We start from the raw sequence: 19,941 nt of genomic DNA on the forward strand, positions 1-19,941 counted from the left end.
CCCTCCACTATAGTGGAGGAGGCTCATAGTCCAGCAGTGGACTGTAAACGGATGTTGATGATGAGGTTTGTTCCCGCCCTGTGTCTAGCGCTTTCCTGCTGCCTTTATCTCCACTGCAGGAGCACAGCACGACGCTCTAATTCACCAGAGGCAAAAGCAGAATTAGAAATACATTCCCAACGTAGGCGTGATGATTTTAGGAGGTCTGGTTTGCTATTTAGCCGTGGAGCCTATATTACAATGTGGAATGTCAGTGACACTGGAGTACGAAGGTCAATGACAATAGAGCTCGTAGGTCAGTGACACTAAAGTATGACGTGTGAACCGCGCCCGCTGTGCAAGCGCAACCGGTCCTTTGCTAGAAGCCGTGCGTGGACTCGTTTTGTTTGCGGACCGACCCGAGTTTGCTAGCGTGCCCGCTCGAGTTTCACAGCAAGCACGCGCTTCGGTGGAGCCTATACTACAATGTGGCAGGTTAGTCATATATCATCAGGTTATTGAGTCTCCATTTCAGGAGCAAAACCGTGTCTGATTCACCAGAGGCAAATGCAGGATTTGGCTTATACTTCTTGCGTAGGCCAGATGAATTTAGGAGGCCTGGTTCAAGCTTGTACTTCTGTGGAGCCTATATTGCAGTGCGACAGGTCAATAACCATCATCAGGGATTTGGAATACTCTCCACGTTGGCCAAGTTTGATTGAGAAAACTTGATGCTCGCATATTTTACTCTTAGTTGCTTTTTACGTTATTCACAGCAAGATGGAGGATGAGATGCTAACTGTGTGTAAAATTATTGATTATTGACCTTCAGATTTAAATGTATTGCGAATCACGTGCTAATTATGTTACGTGATACATTTGTACAGTTAGAGTTTTGCCCTACGTCCAATAATTGGACGTACCAATACAAATCCATAAAATAGGGATCAAGAAAATTTTAAAGAGAAATCAGATGAAGGAATTCTGATCGACTATCTATCGTACAAATAGGTCTGCGACTATTTTGGACAGTATTTTCACGGATTTGGATCGGACACAATGCGAAACTTACGCCCATTAAAATTAGTTTCAAAACTACATTGTTCTGTACAACACTAGCCAGCCAGTCAAATATAACCCCTATTGTTTCCAACAGGAGCATAATATCGTCGTCCTGCTCGATGCTGGAAGCAGCCAAGGTGCTCGCTCTATCACCACAGGAGCGAACGCAGTGGCAACAACTAGCTGCGCATAGCAAGACCGTATCCGACAGCATCAAGGCGCTCGTCACCGACATCCGGTAAGTTAATTATAAGATTTTAAACTTTTCGACTTAAATAGAAAGACGCCTTGACGCCAATAAAAACCCAACCAGTGAAGGACATCAACGACCTCCTTAAGGTGCCAGGGTAACACCTGGCAGGGTACAGCACTACCAGGGGCGTAGCTACCGCCGTATCTGCCGTATCAATTATACGGGGCCCCCGGCCCACGGGGGCCCCCAAGGTGCGTAAGCAAAAATTAATAAAAACTTCCCAAATTTTTAAAATTTCAGAAATGAGAAAGGTATGAAAAAGCTATTTCTTTTGTCCCGAGTAAAGCAACAACAACATTTTTTTCTTTTTTGAGAAATCTTTACTTTTCCTAAGGGCCCCCAAACATATCTTTATACGGGGCCCCGCCAAGGTACGCTACGCTTCTGAGCACTACAGGAAGCACGCTCGCAGCGCACCACTTAAGTTTGTAAAGTCAGCTATATCGGTTACTTGCGTAGGCGCAAGCGTAGATACTTTTATGTCAATTTGCATCCACTTGACACCATACAATTACTCGGCTTATATGACGACTAAAATGCGTGAAAAGTATCTATGTTTTGTGCATCCCTAAACCAGAGGTTCCCAAACTTATTTTGTCTAACTAACCCATTTTTCACCTGTTAAAAAACACTAACTTCAAACGCCCCGATTTTTTTTCTTTGTAACTTACCGCCCCCCTTTAGGCCTGCAGCGCCCATAAGGGGCGTTATCGCCCACTTTGCAAAAGGCTGCATTAAGCGGTTGTAATAGATGTTAATTTTGTGTGCAGGGACAAGGCGCCAGGTGTCAAGGAGTGTACGGCAGCTCAAGAGACACTAGCGCGGCTGTTACGAGAACTCGACACCGCCGCCATCCAGGCAGTTGGACAGGAGCTCGCGCCGCGACAGGGGAACACGTGGCAGGGTACGTGTGGACAGGGTACACTAGGGACAGGCGTGAGGAGTGCACGGCAGCTCAAGAGACACTAGCGCGGCTGTTACGAGAACTCGACACCGCCGCCATCCAGGCAGTTGGACAGGAGCTCGCGCCGCGACAGGGGAACACGTGGCAGGGTACGTGTGGACAGGGTACACTAGGGACAGGCGTGAGGAGTGCACGGCAGCTCAAGAGACACTAGCGCGGCTGTTACGAGAACTCGACACCGCCGCCATCCAGGCAGTTGGACAGGAGCTCGCGCCGCGACAGGGGAACACGTGGCAGGGTACGTGTGGACAGGGTACACTAGGGACAGGCGTGAGGAGTGCACGGCAGCTCAAGAGACACTAGCGCGGCTGTTACGAGAACTCGACACCGCCGCCATCCAGGCAGTTGGACAGGAGCTCGCGCCGCGACAGGGGAACACGTGGCAGGGTACGTGTGGACAGGGTACACTAGGGACAGGCGTGATGAGTGCACGGCAGCGCAAGAGACACTAGCGCGGCTGTTACGAGAACTCGACACCGCCGCCATCCAGGCAGTTGGACAGGAGCTCGCTCCGCGACAGGGGAACACGTGGCAGGGTACGTGTCGACAGGGTACAATAGGGACAGGCGTGATGAGAGCACGGCAGCTCAAGAGACACTAGCGCGGCTGTTACGATAACTCGACACCGCCGCCATCCAGGCAGTTGGACAGGAGCTCGCGCCGCGACAGGGGAACACGTGGCAGGGTACGTGTGGACAGGGTACACTAGGGACAGGCGTGAAGGAGTGCACGGCAGCGCAAGAGACACTAGCGCGGCTGTTACGATAACTCGACACCGCCGCCATCCAGGCAGTTGGACAGGAGCTCGCGCCGCGACAGGGGAACACGTGGCAGGGTACGTGTGGACAGGGTACATACAATAATGTATAGGGTACATGCTGGTAGCGAACGCGATGAATCTTTGGATCTCTATAATAACTGGCATGGCATTTATTTATCCGCACCGTAACGTAATCGCCTCGCCTCGTAATTGACAAATAAATAAATAAATAAAAATCATTTATTTGCCAGAATACGGTTACAAGGTTATAGAGAAAGAAGTTTCCAACATATTCTATCGTACATACGATGTGCAAATATTACAAAAAAATACAGTTATGTTTTTAATATTAAAAAGTACCTAGTATCATTATTATTTGAATGTCATGCAAATGTCAGAAAATGATTATGAATTATTTAATTAACACAACGCGCTAAAGACGATAAGGTATTGTTAATAAGTCTGCTATGAGCTTAAAGTTGATATAGATTACTTTCGGTATCCTTGGTTCGGATATCGGGATACGATACGATACGTCTGATGCTCGCTGTCAGAGTACTTCTCAGGATTCATAATAACTACGAGAGTGCCGAATCTTTTGAAATTAATAGTCCCTTAGTCTATGACTCGTTAATCCTTAAAAGAAATCTATAACATTGTCAATTCCACAGGTTACTCGGAGCAGATCGAGAATAGCGCCACAGAAATGCTAGAGCGCGTGGAGCCGCTTCGAGTGGCCGCTATAGGCGAGGCTGAGAACTTGGGACACGCCGTCACGCAGCTGGTGAGTTAACTTACCTTCGCTTCATGTTAGTCACAGGACGTCCACTGCTGAACATAGGCCTCACCCAATGCTTTCTTCAAGCTAGGATGCGCGCCGTGATAAAGTCTTTTCGATGATTTTAGACGTCAAAAGTAGAGGCTTATCGTAAAATCGATGAAAGGGCGTGATAATGCCTTATCGTGACTTACAGATCGCCCGGTTGAAAATTGGCTGCATTCAACAGGGACAGGACTTCTTTCCATTTGAGTTAGCGCGATATTAATTAAGGTGGCGTACGACAACCACTAGTGGTTGTGATCGGTGGCTCGTTGCTAACAGGGTTGCATGATTTAAATCAAGTTGATTTAAATCATGATTTAAATCACGATTTTTATTACATGATTTTTTTAAATTTTTCATTGATTTAAATCAATGATCGAAAATGGAATTAATGAATGGCTGGGAGTTAATATTAATCAACTGTAATGTTCGAAAACAATGTTAATATTAGGTGTTAATGTATGAAATTGTCGTTTTGTATGGAGAATCTGAAAATTTTAATTTTTCCATACAATCACATTTGCGATTTTTCAGATAACCACATAATTAATTTTTTTTGGCGGTGTTGCCTGCTCCATACATCAATTCTACGTAAATAAAAATGTATTCCGTAAGAAAAACTAAAGAAATGATCGCAGAACCTAATAAAAATCAAAAAAATCGTGATTTTTATCCACCCTGGTTGCTAAAATGTTAAGCATACTTTTTGCTATCGAACCATATTCATAACCCATCGTACAAGCTTTGCTTAGTTTGGGACTAGCGGCGCAGTATAAAATGTCCAAGGATATTTATTTATTTACTTATTCATTGATTGCTTGTATATCAAGACAAAAATGTTTCCATTTGCGCAGCCTCTTAAAAACTATTAAAAGAAGTGTTCCATGTATTGTAACGTGTGTGTTCTTGCAGGTATCATACGCAGAAGCAACGTGCACGGGCGCAGTGAGCCTAGCGTCGCTAGTGACGCAATCGGATGCACAGGCGGCGCTGCTACAACACACTCGCACTGTATTAGAGGCAGCCATGGCGTTATTGCGAGCCGCCGCCGCTGCACGCGGGAACCAGAGGGTAAGTGACGAGATAGTGACGCGATTGTGACGTGACAGTGACGCAATAGTGGCGTGACAGCGACAGGGTTATTTGGATGACACAACGGCGACGCCACACCAAGGAGGATGTGTTAGCACGTATAGGATGGGTCAAAGAGGCGTGATAGTGACGTGACGGCGAGACGGCAACAAAGGGGCGACGTGACATGATTGTAATGGTGACGTGATAGTGACGCAGTGAGCCTAGCGTCACTAGTGACGCAATCAGATGCACAGGCGGCGCTGCTACAACACACTCGCACTGTATTAGAAGCTGCCATGGCGTTATTGCGAGCCGCCGCCGCCGCGCGAGGCAATCAGAGGGTAAGTGACGAGATAGTGACGCGATTGTGATGTGACAGTGACGCAATAGTGACGTGACAGCGACAGGGTTATTTGAATGACACATCGGCGACGCCACACCAAGGAGGTTGTGTTAGCACGTATAGGAGGGGTCAAAGAAGCGTGATAGTGACGTGACAGCGAGGCGGCAGCAAAGGGGCGACGTGACATGATTGTAATGGTGACGTGACAATCACGCAGTGAGCCTAGCGTCGCTAGTGACACAATCGGACGCACAGGCGGCGCTTCTACAACACACTCGCACTGTATTAGAAGCTGCCATGGCGTTATTGCGAGCCGCCGCCGCTGCACGCGGGAACCAGAGGGTAAGTGACGAGATAGTGACGCGATTGTGATGTGACAGTGACGCAATAGTGGCGTGACAGCGACAGGGTTATTTGGATGACACAACGGCGACGCCACACCAAGGAGGATGCGTTAGCACGTATAGGGTGGGGTCAAAGAGGCGTGATAGTGAAGTGACATCGAGGCGGCAACAAAAGGGGTGACGTGACATTATTGTAATGGTGACGTGACGCAGTGAGCCTAGCGTCACTAGTGACGCAATCGGATGCGCAGGCGGCGCTTCTACAACACACTCGCACTGTATTAGAAGCTGCCATGGCGCTGCTGCGAGCCGCCGCCGCTGCACGCGGGAACCAGAGGGTAAGTGACGAGATAGTGACGCGATTGTGAAGTGACAGTGACGCAATAGTGGCGTGACAGCGACAGGGTTATTTGGATGACACAACGGCGACGCCACACCAAGGAGGATGCGTTAGCACGTATAGCAGAAGTCAAAGGGGTTATCACGCGATAGTGACGTGAGAGTGACGCAGCAGAGTTGTAACGGTGACGTGATGACGTTGCCTCACCAAGGAGGATGCTTTAACACGCATAGGAGAAGACAAAGGGGCTATCACGCGATAGTGACGTGACTGCGATGTTGTGGTATCAAAGAATCAACGGTTTTCATTGAAATCTTGCGATACTTTTGGACAAGCTTAGCGACACCCATGTAATTTTCACTTAATCCCGGTTTTTAGACCACTCTTTAGCGAGCGAGAATTGGATGTGCCCGTGAATGGCTATCAAAATACTAATTCAAAATCAATACGTCATTATTTACGCGTACAACCACCGTGTTGTGACGCAATGTAATTCCGACCAGCTTGTCCGAAGTACCTACCATAGCTGTGTTTGTTATAACATTATTCCTTCTCCCACAGGCCGTGTCAGCCCACAGCGAGGTCAACGCCCAATCGCAGCTGACTCGCTCGTCGCTGAGCGAACTGAGCGCGTTCGTCCGCTCACTGAGTACCGAACGCGGCGCCGTCGGCCCACTTCTGGAGTCGCTGGCACGCTGTCAGCAGCGACTGGCTGAGAACAGGTGAGACTTGACTAAAATCCGGCTCGAAGGACCAATTTTCTAAGTTGAAGAGCAAGTAAGGAGCGTTCGCCCGCTGCCAGCAGCGCCTGGCTGAGAACAGGTAAGACTGAAGTCATATCCGGCTCGAAGGACCAATTTTCCAAGTTGAAGAATCAGTACGGAGCGTTCGCCCGCTGCCAGCAGCGCCAGGCTGAGAATAGGTAAGACTGAAGTCATATCCGGCTCAAAGGACCAATTTTTCAAGTTGAAGAATCAGTAAGGAGCGTTCACCCGCTGCCAGCAGTGCATGACTGAGAACAGGTTGGATTAAACATATCCGGCTCGAAGGACCAATTTTCTAAGTTGAAGAGCAAGTAAGGAACGTTCACCCGATGCTAGCAGCGTCTTACTAAGAACGCATAGGACAAACTATAACACATTCGTTGACAGACCGTAGTAGCATCATTTGTACGCCACGACCAGAACAACACTTTATTTTCCCCTAACAAGCGCTTTGCTCTTCAATTGTTAATTCATATCCGGCTTGAAGGATCAGTTAGTCTAGTTTAAGATAAATTAAATAACACTTCATTCTGGCCAGGAAAACTTACTTTCTACAAATGTTCCTTCGTGAACTGATTCATATCCTGCCCGAAAGACCAATATCATATTTGGCTCGAAAGATCAATATCATATTCGACTCGAAAGATCAATATTATGTGGGGTATAAATAAAACCAACTAGGAAAATATTTATTCCAGTCCTGAAAAGTAATTAAATTTTTATTAAAGCTAAGGTCTTTGATCCCTATATCGCAAGTACTAATCCAGCTTGAAAGACATTGAGTTTGCCTAGTTCGTATTACTTTCTAATAATAATTCAAACTGAATGAAACACATTTTCGCTACCCGCCCTTAACCGACCCAGCTGGCCTGCATTCAGAGCTATTTGCGGCGCGTAAGGTCAGTGTTTATTACGTTCGCGTGGCTTGAAAGATCGGCGAGGAATGTATTGAAAAGGTAGGGGACGGTACCCTGTCAATAAGGTCTATGTCCTACCCTACGGTACCCTCATCATCATCATCATCATTTCAGCCATAGGACGTCCACTGCTGAACATAGGCCTCCCCTAATGCTTTCCACGTTGATCGATTGGTAGCGGCCTGCGTCCAGCGCTTCCCTGCTACCTTTACGATGTCGTCGGTCCACCTTGTAGGTGAACCTCCTACGTTACCCTATTGATAAAGTTTATGTGAGCTGTCAAAACGCAATCGACTGTAGTGTCGTCGCTATTTTATGAAAATGTGGTCCAATGTTGGTCATCAACAGTCCAAACAGGTAAAATATTCCAATATCCAAGATTTAAGTAATTTTAGAAGTGTAAAAATCTAAACTAAAATTTTCTAGATTCTTGTTCATTGTGTATTTTCTTGTGTAAATTTATGCCAAATATGCATTATTAGGATGGCTTTGGTTTCTACAATATTATTTAGTGGGATTTATTGGACCCAAAAAGAATTTAATTTAATGAACTCGTATCTTTGTTGTAGACCCTGAGTTGTTTGTATAGCTATTTATATTTCTTCAGTAAAACTCATAAAACTCATTTATTTATGCAAATAGGCTTTAAAAAAGCATTTACACGTCCCAGTATTAACCCTACCACTGTTGGGACAATAAATGGGCCAGTGCTGAGAAGAAGCAGCGCAAGAAACTCACTCACTATTGTCAGCCTCTTTTTCAAAGGTCTTTTTCAGACTTTAAAATATATAATAATTATATTACTAAGTCAGTACTTATAATTACACTTGAAAAAGAGTGAAAGCGGTGCACTTGGCGCTCGGCCAGCAAGACTTGTCGATCCGCACGCGATTCATCAATCGATTTATAAATAAACCGCCGTAAATATAGCCGTGAACTGATGACTAAAATTCGCCAATTGACCGTGGTCACTCATTAAAAACAAATCTAACGAACGAACTTTTAGAAAGATGATGGATATAAAATATATCGTCTCCAAAAAGATACTGCACTACCTAAGCGCCCTTTCGCACGGCAGTTTAGTTTTGATACCGCAAAATGCCGGAGCATTACTGAATCCCACAAAATTGAGTGTTCACATGACAGTGTCCCAGTTTTTTGCGGTACAAATACAAAAAAAAAATATGTAGGAAGGCTGCTAGATACAGAACTCAGAGGCGAACTGTAATATAGTGACAATCACAATAAATCGATACCGGATTGCAGTGATACAAGGACTCCATTGAAATAAAAAAGCGGAAAAAAAACTATGACCCAGTTTTCTGTGGTTGAGGATTCCGGGTGAAAGGTGAGATGCCGGCCAAGAGCTTCTACATTATGTCCAAAAAATCTACCATAGAAGGAGTATTCCCACCGCTGCGACTCCTGTGTAGCCAGGATCTACAGCTTGAGCGCCGATAAAACCTAACCAGTGAATGTTAAGTCAGTCCAAGCAAATCATAGGAAAATCAAAAGAAAATAAGAGGAGTTCCACTAAATACTAAATCTTGCGCCAGAAACCGGTAGGTTTTCTAGCACAAACCACTAAACCCTGGCCTTCAAGTCTAGATCTAATGTATAAATAGCATTTCATTTTTATTGCCTCTCATTCTTGACACATGACGTAGACTAATGAGAGAGTTTTGAAATCAAAAGCTGTACTTGAACGCGCTAATCTCAGGAACTACTGATCCGATATAAAAAAAAATTTGGATAGCCCATTTATCGACGAAGGCTTAAGACTATACTATAGATCGTTTCATCCACGAAGACGCGCCCCACCATTCTTCCGCTAATGTTTGAGTGTTATCGGTACACGCTAAATATCCATATAGTGTGCGTGTGCAGCACACTACAATAATGCCCCTCGGATTGCGCGGATCAAATTCCCAGCACCCCGCGCTTTCCTAGACCGAAAATTGGTGGGGCGCGTCTTTGTGGATGAAACGATCTATATACCATCACCATACAGCCAATAGGGGCGGAGCGGTAAAAAAAAATGTTGCAAAAACGGGAAATATTATTCCAACTATTCTCACGCGTACGAAGTTGCGGGCACAGCTAGTGTATAACTCGAGTGAAACCAGGTTGTTCGCTAGTTTATTACGTAGCGGAATGTAGACTGCATATTATTAAATATTATGTCATCACTAAGCGTTATGACTGTCGCCAGATAATAATAGCTAGACAATGTTACACTGAAATTATTGCGATGCGCTCAGTTTGAACAAGGTTTTCTAACTTTCTTCTTTTAATCTTGGAGGTCCTGGGTTCTGTTCCCAAGTGGGCCAAATAAATTATTTTATTTAGAATTTGGTAAGAACATTGCGAGCTTGAATCAACTTGCTCTGCCGTTTTACTCGTAATATGTTTTCATCGGTTGTTAAAGCTAAAAAATAGAAGCAATCAAATTCACCAATTTAGTAGTTGGTTGGTGAATATTTGATTAGAGCCCTAAAAACCGACCTATAGATCTAGCACTTAACTCAGCCAGTTTCTGAGGTACAGGAGCGGTGACATTGACATACATATTGTGACGTAACAGAGCAAATCCGAAACATATCTGAAGTCTCGCTGACGTTTGACGTCTCAAAACACCCTCCCGTGCCGATCTCATACCACATGAGTAAAGATTCCGTTCCTTTACTCATGTGCCCATACTTCAGTCACTATAGTTTTCAATTAACATGACGAATTGCCTACATTTTGACAGCTGTGAAAAGTATTTCAATTGACTAGATCACTAGAGCGTCCACTATTTTGTTGTGACATATTACAGAGTTACCCCCCTTACTAATAAAGCTTACACGCTCGTTGATCAGTGTTTTAAAGTGACGTTTAGTATGGAAATGTCATTTTAAAATTACGATCAACAACCGTGTAACTTTTTATTAGTAAGGGGGTTAGTATTTATATTTACATCTAGTGCTAAAATGACGCCGTCTTGCCAGTCTCGCCGCGCGCAAACAGAAGTGAGCACATTTGTTTACTACGCTGCGCGTGAGTGCTTGTGGTTCAATAGTTTGTAGTGGTTGTAAAAGTGGCGAACTCAGTGCAAAGTAGACTGTGGATGGCTGGAGTGTCAGTCATGGAGAGGATCAGGCTTATGGGGAAAATGTACGTGGTTTTTGATTAAGTTACACCCCATATGGGTCTTTATAAAGAGCAGTGCAACTAACTTAAATACTGTTTACAATTTTCAACCGAAAATTTTCGGTGCCGGATGTCATAATTCCTGCTTATAAATATTATTATTGTCCGTGAATGTGAAATTTGGTGAGGACTGATGAATGTTTGTTACTTTTTGCTGTAAAAAGTAGTGAAGAGGTTTCGTGAAACTTTTCATTATTTATTTATTTATTAGGTACTAACGGCCGCCCGCGACTTCGTACGCGTGGATCCCGTTTTACCCCCTTCATCTATCTTTCGCGATTTAGATTTTTTCATACAAATGCTTTTTCCCGCTAACTCCCGTTCCCGTGGGAATTTTGCAATATCCTGTTGTAACTAAGCTTTAGGTTTACTAAGGTACCTGCATGCCAAATTTCAAGCGTCTAACTTAAGCGGTTTAGATTTTTTTATTTATTTATTAGGTATGTATATTACTTCAGTTGACAATCGAGTTTTGTTAGTAGACACGGTTTAGATAGCTTGATTGCCAACCTAATTGTATACACACAGCATGATAAATAGCGACACAGAGTATGACAATACTAAATTATAAAACAACTAGCGGCCGCCCGCGACTTCGTACGCGTGGATCCCGTTTTACCCTCTTAGGGGTGGAGTTTCGTAAAATCCTTTCTTAGCGGATGCCTATGTCATAACATCCACCTGCATGCCTTTCAGCCTGATCCGTCCAGTGGTTTGGGCTGTGCGTTGATAGATCACTATATCAATCAGTCAGTCAGTCAGTCAATTTAGATAAAGTAATTTAAAGTTTCATCCGTTCTAATGGTTATTATGGTTTATACATTAGAATAATGTTTATTTACTACGATATTGTGATGCGGTTTATTACGATATGCTGGCAAAAGCTGGTTAGTGACATTGTGAGATGTTGCAGGGGTATTAATAACGCGCAAAATTATCTTTCACCTATTTACATTTTTATAAAATTAGTTTTTTTTTTAAACCTCCTTCCTTCCTGGCCTGGATATTTGTACCATTGGCCGGACACTTGTACGTTGTCAATATTCTATACCCAAAAGGTTACCATACTTTTTAATCGCGTCAGCAGTATTATATGTATAGTCTTACATTATGTCTGTTTGTCCCCAGGATGTCTCTGATCGCGTCGTACGACGAGAACGACTCGTTTGTTGACTACCAGGCGCGTATGATCGCGGCTGCTAAGGAGATCGCGCGACTCGCCACAGACATGGTAAGCCACATAACGCATAACTGAGTTGTTTCCTGCGGCAATGAAGAGGCGTGGAACTCCATTTTTATAACGTCAAAAGCCGCAGGATCTGACAGTACTGTGACGTCACATTTCACTACTCCCGCATCGCTCCACTATCGTAATTATTTTAACGTCTGCTTCACTACTTGTTGATAAAGTCCCTGGGAATTTAGCTGTCATTCAGATAATATTTCTGTCAGATAATGTTAGAGTAGTGCATTGAGTTATAATGTACTACGTACTAGAGAAGACATGTCAACTAGACTGTTTCTGGCACGCAAACAGGTCCATGGACCGAAATTCAATTAGTATGTGCTCAGCGGTTGCTGTGACAACACGCTTGAGTGCAGTTTTGTTTTTTGAAATATGCCATCCTATAGACGAAAATACTGTTCAAATAACTCCAGATACATATTAAGTAAAAATCAAGGAATGACTTTTTACCATTAAGTTGTACATTTATGCACTTTAAAACACTAATTTAATTTTAATTTGTTAATTACAAGGCGTCACCGCGGCGGCAGCCATTTTACGAAAATTTCAAAGAATAAAAATCGCAGACTTGACACTGACGCATAAATTAGTATACGAAAGGAAGGTTAAATACAGCAATAAAAAGATTTTTTTAAAGATTATAAGCACTTTGTATTGCACAAATTACTAATAGTCCCGTCCAGCCCCTTGTGTTAAGCTAAATAAGCTTGGGTTACGGGTGGGCTCACACAACAGTCGTGCGGCATCATGGATCAAACTTGTTTGAATCTCACTGCTGTTGTTCGTATGCGACTGGTTAGTTAGTAAATCACCCTAATTATTGACACCTAGCTCACGAGATAGGCTAAAATTATAATAATTGTACAGTGTGTCTGGTCACCAGTGTCCGACCCGTTAGGGCGCAATAATATGATCAATTTAATCGACAAATCCAGTATTAAAAAATTACAGCTATTTTAATTTGTTTAGTTTCTGAGTCCGGATGGATTCATTTATTTACCAAATCTACCGATGTACAGGACCTATGAGTACAAAAGTGATTCGTTCGACAGCTGAAAAAGTAAGCAATACGTTGTCATCAAAAGCTTCCATTTGAATTTCTTAGAAACACTTGAACGTAAAAAAATGATGCTTCTTTTTAGATTTTTCAATGTTACAAAAAACTAGAAAGTTTTACATTTTTAGATGCACTAAGTCATTACCTGAAAACTGATATAACTTGGCTTTAAATCAACTAGTCTAGGTGCTAGCTTCACAGGAGATGCAGCGGTGAAAAGGAGAGGTGGGAATAGTCCCGTAACTTCTACCTCACAGCTATTATACGTGTACTCAACCACTGAGATAGTCAACAATAGAGACAATAAAATAACTGAAAGTTTCTGACTTTCAGTTATTTTATTGGTTCTGGAATGAAGGCGTGGGTCATCCCTAGCTTTGTTCCTACAGTGACGAGTGGGAATTTTTCTAAAATCTCAAGATGGACTGACTGAAGATAGCAGGAAGACGCTGGGTGCAGGCCACTATCAACTGGGCGATGTGGAAATCATTAGAGGATGCCTTTGTTCAGCAGTGGACGTCGAGTAGCTAAAATGATGATGACGATGTTTCCTTACAGTATCCAATTCCATAGGCAGAAACTAAACGTAAACGAAGTGTCGCCTCTGTAATGGTATCATTATCTATAACTCATAATATTTCGTGCGCTGTTGGATGACAGTTTTAAACTAGAGATGGGTAATTTTTTTATCGAATTAGAAAATACCAGTTAACGATTCTCAAGGCGATTATCGATTACATTAGATTTTAATCGGGAAGAAAAATAATTAATGGCTTAAGCATCAGTATGAAGCCCATACGCACTTGTAGCACAAGTAACACGATTAGCCACAGTCCCCTCAGTTGTGAATTCGGAATCGCCAGTTGTAATTTTAAAATCGCATCACAGAGTGAAGTAACTAACACCAAAAAACGGCAGAGCGAAGTGATTTCGAATGTTTCAACTGCTACGTTTTGTCACTTGTTTAGGAGGGCTAATTTTAGTCTAAGGGAGGGGAGCTTAGATTACATTACAGGAAACGCACAATATAATAAAAGAAAATAATGTAAGTAGCTGAACCTTTTTGCTATTGAGCAACATGAAAATTTAACACAATTTAGCCGATTTGTTTATTTTCACAATCGATTTACAATGTCTATGATGAGGCGACCGCAGGAACGTCACTATTCGTGCAATCCTATCAATGAAGTACGACATTTTCTGGTGCTGATTTTATCGCCATAAATTATGAAACTTGATAGTCATGGATTTGACTGACAGCTGTCCGTCAAATTCCCGCCCCGCACCCCGCACTGTACATATTTTGTTCGCGATGTCTGTTCTATACGTAGTAATATTACTTCAATGGAGTAGTGGCGATTTTATATCTCTCTAACTAAAGAAATCACGAAAATTTTCCGATTTGGAAAAAGCAACGTCTTTTATGGCATTTTCAACTACTATAGGTGCAATAATATTGTAAAATTTTGACAAGACAGCGTATGAAAGAGTAGCTATATAAGTGTATTAATTTTCTCAGACGGCGAAGTCAGCCACCGACGCTAGTCGACTGGTGCAACTAGGCAGCGAGATGGTGCACAAGTACGAATCATTGGCGCAGGACAGCTTGGGAGCCGCCGCTACTACGCCCAACGCAGACGTCGCTAACAGGTGAGCTGATAGTGACCTTATATTTAGCTGAATAAGGTTCAGAGTGGAAGCAATTCGTCACGAAAAGTGTCTACGTTGAGTGGATAAAACAACTTATGACTTGTACAGTCGCGGAATGAAAAGGTTCGTCACCTTAGTGTCGGTTTTCGCTTGCACTAGGTACTGTAAGAGTCAAACCTGCCAACATAACAGTGCAAGAAACAGTGCTGCTAACATTTAAATAAATATGACGTTTGCTAACGAATAAGGTTTTGCTTGTTTATTTTTCTATCCCATCAATGCAATGCAATGATGACATTGACCAATTGACAATAGTTTTTTTTATTTAATAGAAATAATAATGGCAGCTTGAACCAACAAGAAGGTTTTAGTTCATCAATCATAATAATCTTCTTGACAAGATAAATAGTCAAACAACTTTGATTTGAATAATTTTGAACTTTACTGACGAACAGTTAAAGATTATTTTCTCTAACTCGAGATTATTCTGTAACATAGTTTCAAAAGGTAATATGTGCTCGCGATTCGTTGAAGGAATCAATTTGAAAACTGACGAACCTTTTCATTCCGTGACTGTACATAAGGGTGGTTTTTATGTCGTGCGGATTTCATCACGGACGCGGGGATAGAAACACCCTAAGACAGAATACTAAGTTTGCGCACCTTGATTCAAAATACACACGAGTCACCAACAGATGAGGCATCTACGTCGCCGTTAAACAGAATACACGAGTGTATTAATTGTTCTACTATCCACAATGAGTCGTAATTTATGACTTTCCCTAATTTACTAAAGCCCGGTCCGTGAGCACGTAGAAATTTGTCCAATGACCCCTAGCTCAAGGAGGGATGGGTTCCTTATCGCTTGCGCGTAATTATATTGCTGTCGCGACTGTGCAACTGGCACCCGCAGTGAGTGTGCGAGCGCGATAGCAACATAATTACATCCGAGCGATAAGGATGGGTAGCTTGGGGTCATTGGACAAAATTCTACGTACTCATGGACCAGACTATAGCGACAAAGGATGGTGATGATGACTTACACTCCCCACACTGTCCTGACGATTTTTCCCTCAGTTGAATTGTGGAAATCCATAGGAGAATTGGAGGGTCCTATTCTACTCTGCCGAAACCACACGGCTATAGAAGCTGTCTTTACGCCCAATAAAAGCTAACAGAAGCTTGTTGAACAATAATGTGAATTATTTGGTCGTTCGTTCGTTCGTTTCAGCCAAATGACGTTCACTGCTGGACAAAGGCCTCCCCCAAGGTTTTCCACAATGAAGGGTCCTGCGCTGCCCGCATCCAGGCTCTTCCCGCGACCTTTACCAGATCGTCGGTCCACCTAGTAGGAGGCCTGCTCACGCTACGTCTTCCAGCCCGTGGTCGCCACTCGAGAACTTTCCTGCCCCAACGGCTATCGTCTCTATGTGTGTCAACGGGCTATATGCCCCGCCCACTGGCACTTGATTTTAGCAATTCTGCGAGCAATGTCGGTTATTTTGGTTCTCCTACGGATCTCCTCATTTCTGATTCGATCACGCATTATTTGGTCAAATCCACATAATTTATTTGCATTGCATTCCATGTGTGGTTACATACTAATTCATCTGTTCTTCTTACAGCATCCGCTCCGCAGTGGTGGAGCTAGGAGAGAGTGTATCGGAGTTAGTTCGTGCGGGAGGCCACTGCCGACTCGCTGCGTTGCCGCAGAATCAACGAGCCGTTGCGCAGCACGCACAGCGGGTCAGCGAGAAGGTAGGACAGAAATAAAGACATTACAGTAGAGAGATAAGACGTATTCAGAAAGTTGGGCGTATCCAACAGCGCCTCCTAGGTAAGAAACAGACATGGGCGTATCCGGCAGTATCTTCTAGCGTACGGGCGTGTCTAGGTGGAAGGACAGTCCTTATAGTCTAGGTGGAAGGACAGTCCTTATAGTCTAGGTGGAAGGACAGTCCTTATAGTCTAGGTGGAAGGACAGTCCTTATAGTCTAGGTGGAAGGACAGTCCTTATAGTCTAGGTGGAAGGACAGTCCTTATAGTCTAGGTGGAAGGACAGTCCTTATAGTCTAGGTGGAAGGACAGTCCTTATAGTCTAGGTGGAAGGACAGTCCTTATAGTCTAGGTGGAAGGACAGTCCTTATAGTCTAGGTGGAAGGACAGTCCTTATAGCATCCCATAGTGTAAAAACAGAGACATGGGATTATCCAGGGGGGGGGGGGGAAGCAGATCCTCCTCCTATGCCACTTATACATACGCAAAGTCTTTGAGCCGGCTGAAGTTCGCCTCAGACGAAACAAGATCGGGGTAAGATGCAGGGCCGCGTGTTTCCAGAAAGATCCTCTGCAGCAGCTCCTGACTAAGGTCTTCGTAAAGGGGGCAGTACCAAAGATTGTAGTGGAGATCTTCCTCGCTCTCACCATACACGCAGCTCCCGTCGTCTCTAGTATCCAAGAGAGCAGGGCAGTTCCTATACTATCCGCTCCGCAAAGCGTGTCAGAACTAGTTCAGGCGGGAGGCCACTGCCGACTCGCCGCGTTGCCGCAGAATCAACGAGCCGTCGCGGAGCACGCACAGCGCGTTAGCGAGAAGGTAGGACGTGGTAAAAAGATTATGAGACATGTAGAGGCTCTTTAAGAGCAAAATGACGATTTGTAGGAACTATTTATTAGTCTAAACAAATAAAGAAATTTTGACTTTGACTTTGACTTTTTGTGGGATTGTAGACATTATTGCAAGGAGATAGAGACGAGGGGGTATCTAGGGGGAAGATCAGTTCTTACAGGGTTCTATAGCGTAAAAACAGACGTAGGCGTATCCAATAGCATCTTCTAGCGTAGAAACAAAGGAATGGGCATGTCTATGAGGGAGGATGTTGCATAAGACATAAATTAATTATTGTATGTGTATGAATTATTGAATTTATGGATAAAATGGATAAATGAAACGACTTTTTTTCAGCTGTCAAAGTGAAGAAGTGATTTTATTTTGTTTTGTAAGAAAAAGTAAAAAAACATTAAAAACTCTTTTGTTGGTTCTCAACAGAGGACAGTCCTTATAGCATCCCATAGCGTAAAAACAGAGGCATGGGTGTATCTGTACCATCTCCTAGTGTAGAAACAGAGAAATGGGTGTGTCCAGGGGCGGGATAGATTTTACAGAGACAGGGGTGTAGAAGGTGTCTTACAGCGTCCAGGATAGAATCAGGAGCAGAGATATATCCAGAAGGGAGGACAGTTCTTTCGGCATCTCATAGCATAGAAACAGAGACAGGGGTCTCGAAATGGTACGCTCCTCCATACCAACCTTATAATTTTCGCCCGTGTCCAACCACAGGCCTAAAAATCTGATTTACCCCCTTTTGGCCAGACTGTCCAGAAAAGCGTGGGTACATCGTAGAACTGCTATTGCTATTTCGTGGCTACAAATACTGCCATCGTTTTGGCATGACTACACAGCACTGCCATCGCTACAGCGTGGTCATGTCGTATCACTTTTTGTGGTTCTATTCTATTCTACTTAGCTCACTAACATTGAACATTGTCTCCAGGTGATAGCAGTGCTCAGCGCTCTCCAATCGTGTTCCCGCGGCACTCAAGCTTGCATAGACGCGGCTGCCACCATCGCTGCCATTATTGGAGACCTGGACACCACCATCCTGTTCGCTAGTGCTGGTGAGTGGCTTCCCGAGTGGCTATCCCACAGAAGAGATCAGAGGTGGAATTGTGTAAAGCAATCGTATTGATTTGACAGTTCAAAACGTATGATAAAATGTTTTTATCAAGGCGTTTGACAGAATTACGTTTTGAACTGTGAAATGAATACGATTGCTTTACACAATTACATCTCTGGGCGGAGATAGTATGTGGAGCAGAGATGTACATTGTACATAGACTATGTTTTTCCACCAGCTTGGCTAGGCCGCGAGCATGCGACGAATCATTTGTGTTTCCTAGTCGATTTCCCCGCTCCACTTCTCGGTTTTGTATGAATTTTAAACTAGCTCGCAAGTCGCAACTATCTGCCCATTGTACTGAAGCGGAGATATTGAAAATGAAAATATTTATCAAACAATACAATTACCAAAAAGACAGACCTCCAAACTAGGCATTGCCTGTCCTGTGGAGGAAAGAATAACGATTCATTAATTTACAATGCAAATGTTTTCGTGGATGTTTAGGGTGGTTGCTATAGTAATTGGCCTATACATAGTTATTGGCATATTGGAGAGACAAAAATATTTACTACATTGGACTGCGTATTGCTCAGAAAAAATATTTGTCCCTTTTCTCTCTTAATAACTTCCATTAGGCTTGTTTCTTTTCATTTTAGGCAAGTTGACCAATAACTATGTATTGACTAATTACTATAGCGATCACCCTACCTCATTTTGCTCTTGGCAATCGGCAACACATGGTCTGGATAACTAGATGTCCTATTGTCTTTTTGTATAACTCTGTGGTTACTGTTTTAAGTCCGTATTACCATGTTATTATTACAGACCGAAACTCAAACAATTTTCAAAGCCTAGATTGATGCTTTTGATTGGTTTTTGAAAGCCAGCCTAGGTTATCGTCTTAAATTCGACGTTGAATCGTAAGACAGAATCTATGATTATGATCTTATTTTGAGCTTCAATCTGTTAAGTAAATTTTATTATGTTACGAACAAAACCATTCAAAAATTCTTATTCCAACAGGCACTCTCCACTCCGAGAAAGAAACAGACACCTTCTCAGACCACCGCGAGAGCATCCTGAAGACGGCCAAGACTTTAGTGGAGGACACCAAGACGCTGGTCGGCGGCGCCGCCGGCTCGCAGGACCAGCTCGCCGCCGCCGCCGCTGCCGCCGTCAGCACTATTGGTACGTCACTAACCTCTCTCTCTTTCTATCTCTCTTTCTCTCACACTTTCCAGTGGCGGATTTACCAGTAGGTGGATTTACCAGTAGGCTGATTAGGCTGGCAGCGGTCTGCGTCCAGCGCTTCCCTGCTACCTTTACGATGTCTGTACCTTGTAGGTGGACGTCCCACGCTGCGTTTTCGTCAACATGGAAAGCATTGGGGAGGCCTATGTTCAGCAGTGGACGTCCTATGGCTGAAATGATGATGATGATGATGATTAGGCTGAAGCCTAGGGCGGAAAAGTTTAGTCGCAGTTGGGGGAGGGG

At 43.6% G+C, this 19,941-nt stretch overlaps 1 protein-coding gene across 1 annotated transcript in view; it reads left to right on the plus strand.

Moving 5' to 3' along the window:
* LOC135084768 (talin-2-like) overlaps nt 1-19,941 on the plus strand; it is a 164,299-nt gene that overhangs the window by 115,899 nt on the left and 28,459 nt on the right. The window contains exons 48-62 of the mRNA XM_063979506.1: nt 343-474; nt 1,136-1,279; nt 2,065-2,198; nt 2,302-2,496; nt 2,600-2,794; nt 3,690-3,802; nt 4,754-4,912; nt 5,170-5,245; nt 5,816-5,940; nt 6,504-6,664; nt 11,944-12,046; nt 14,638-14,768; nt 16,394-16,526; nt 18,322-18,445; nt 19,471-19,635. Of these exons, the coding sequence (XP_063835576.1) occupies nt 343-474; nt 1,136-1,279; nt 2,065-2,198; nt 2,302-2,496; nt 2,600-2,794; nt 3,690-3,802; nt 4,754-4,912; nt 5,170-5,245; nt 5,816-5,940; nt 6,504-6,664; nt 11,944-12,046; nt 14,638-14,768; nt 16,394-16,526; nt 18,322-18,445; nt 19,471-19,635 (2,090 nt within the window). The remainder of the gene's footprint in view (nt 1-342; nt 475-1,135; nt 1,280-2,064; nt 2,199-2,301; nt 2,497-2,599; nt 2,795-3,689; nt 3,803-4,753; nt 4,913-5,169; nt 5,246-5,815; nt 5,941-6,503; nt 6,665-11,943; nt 12,047-14,637; nt 14,769-16,393; nt 16,527-18,321; nt 18,446-19,470; nt 19,636-19,941) is intronic.

This window comes from Ostrinia nubilalis, chromosome 27 (assembly GCF_963855985.1).
Source record: "Ostrinia nubilalis chromosome 27, ilOstNubi1.1, whole genome shotgun sequence".
Lineage (NCBI taxonomy): Eukaryota > Metazoa > Arthropoda > Insecta > Lepidoptera > Crambidae > Ostrinia > Ostrinia nubilalis.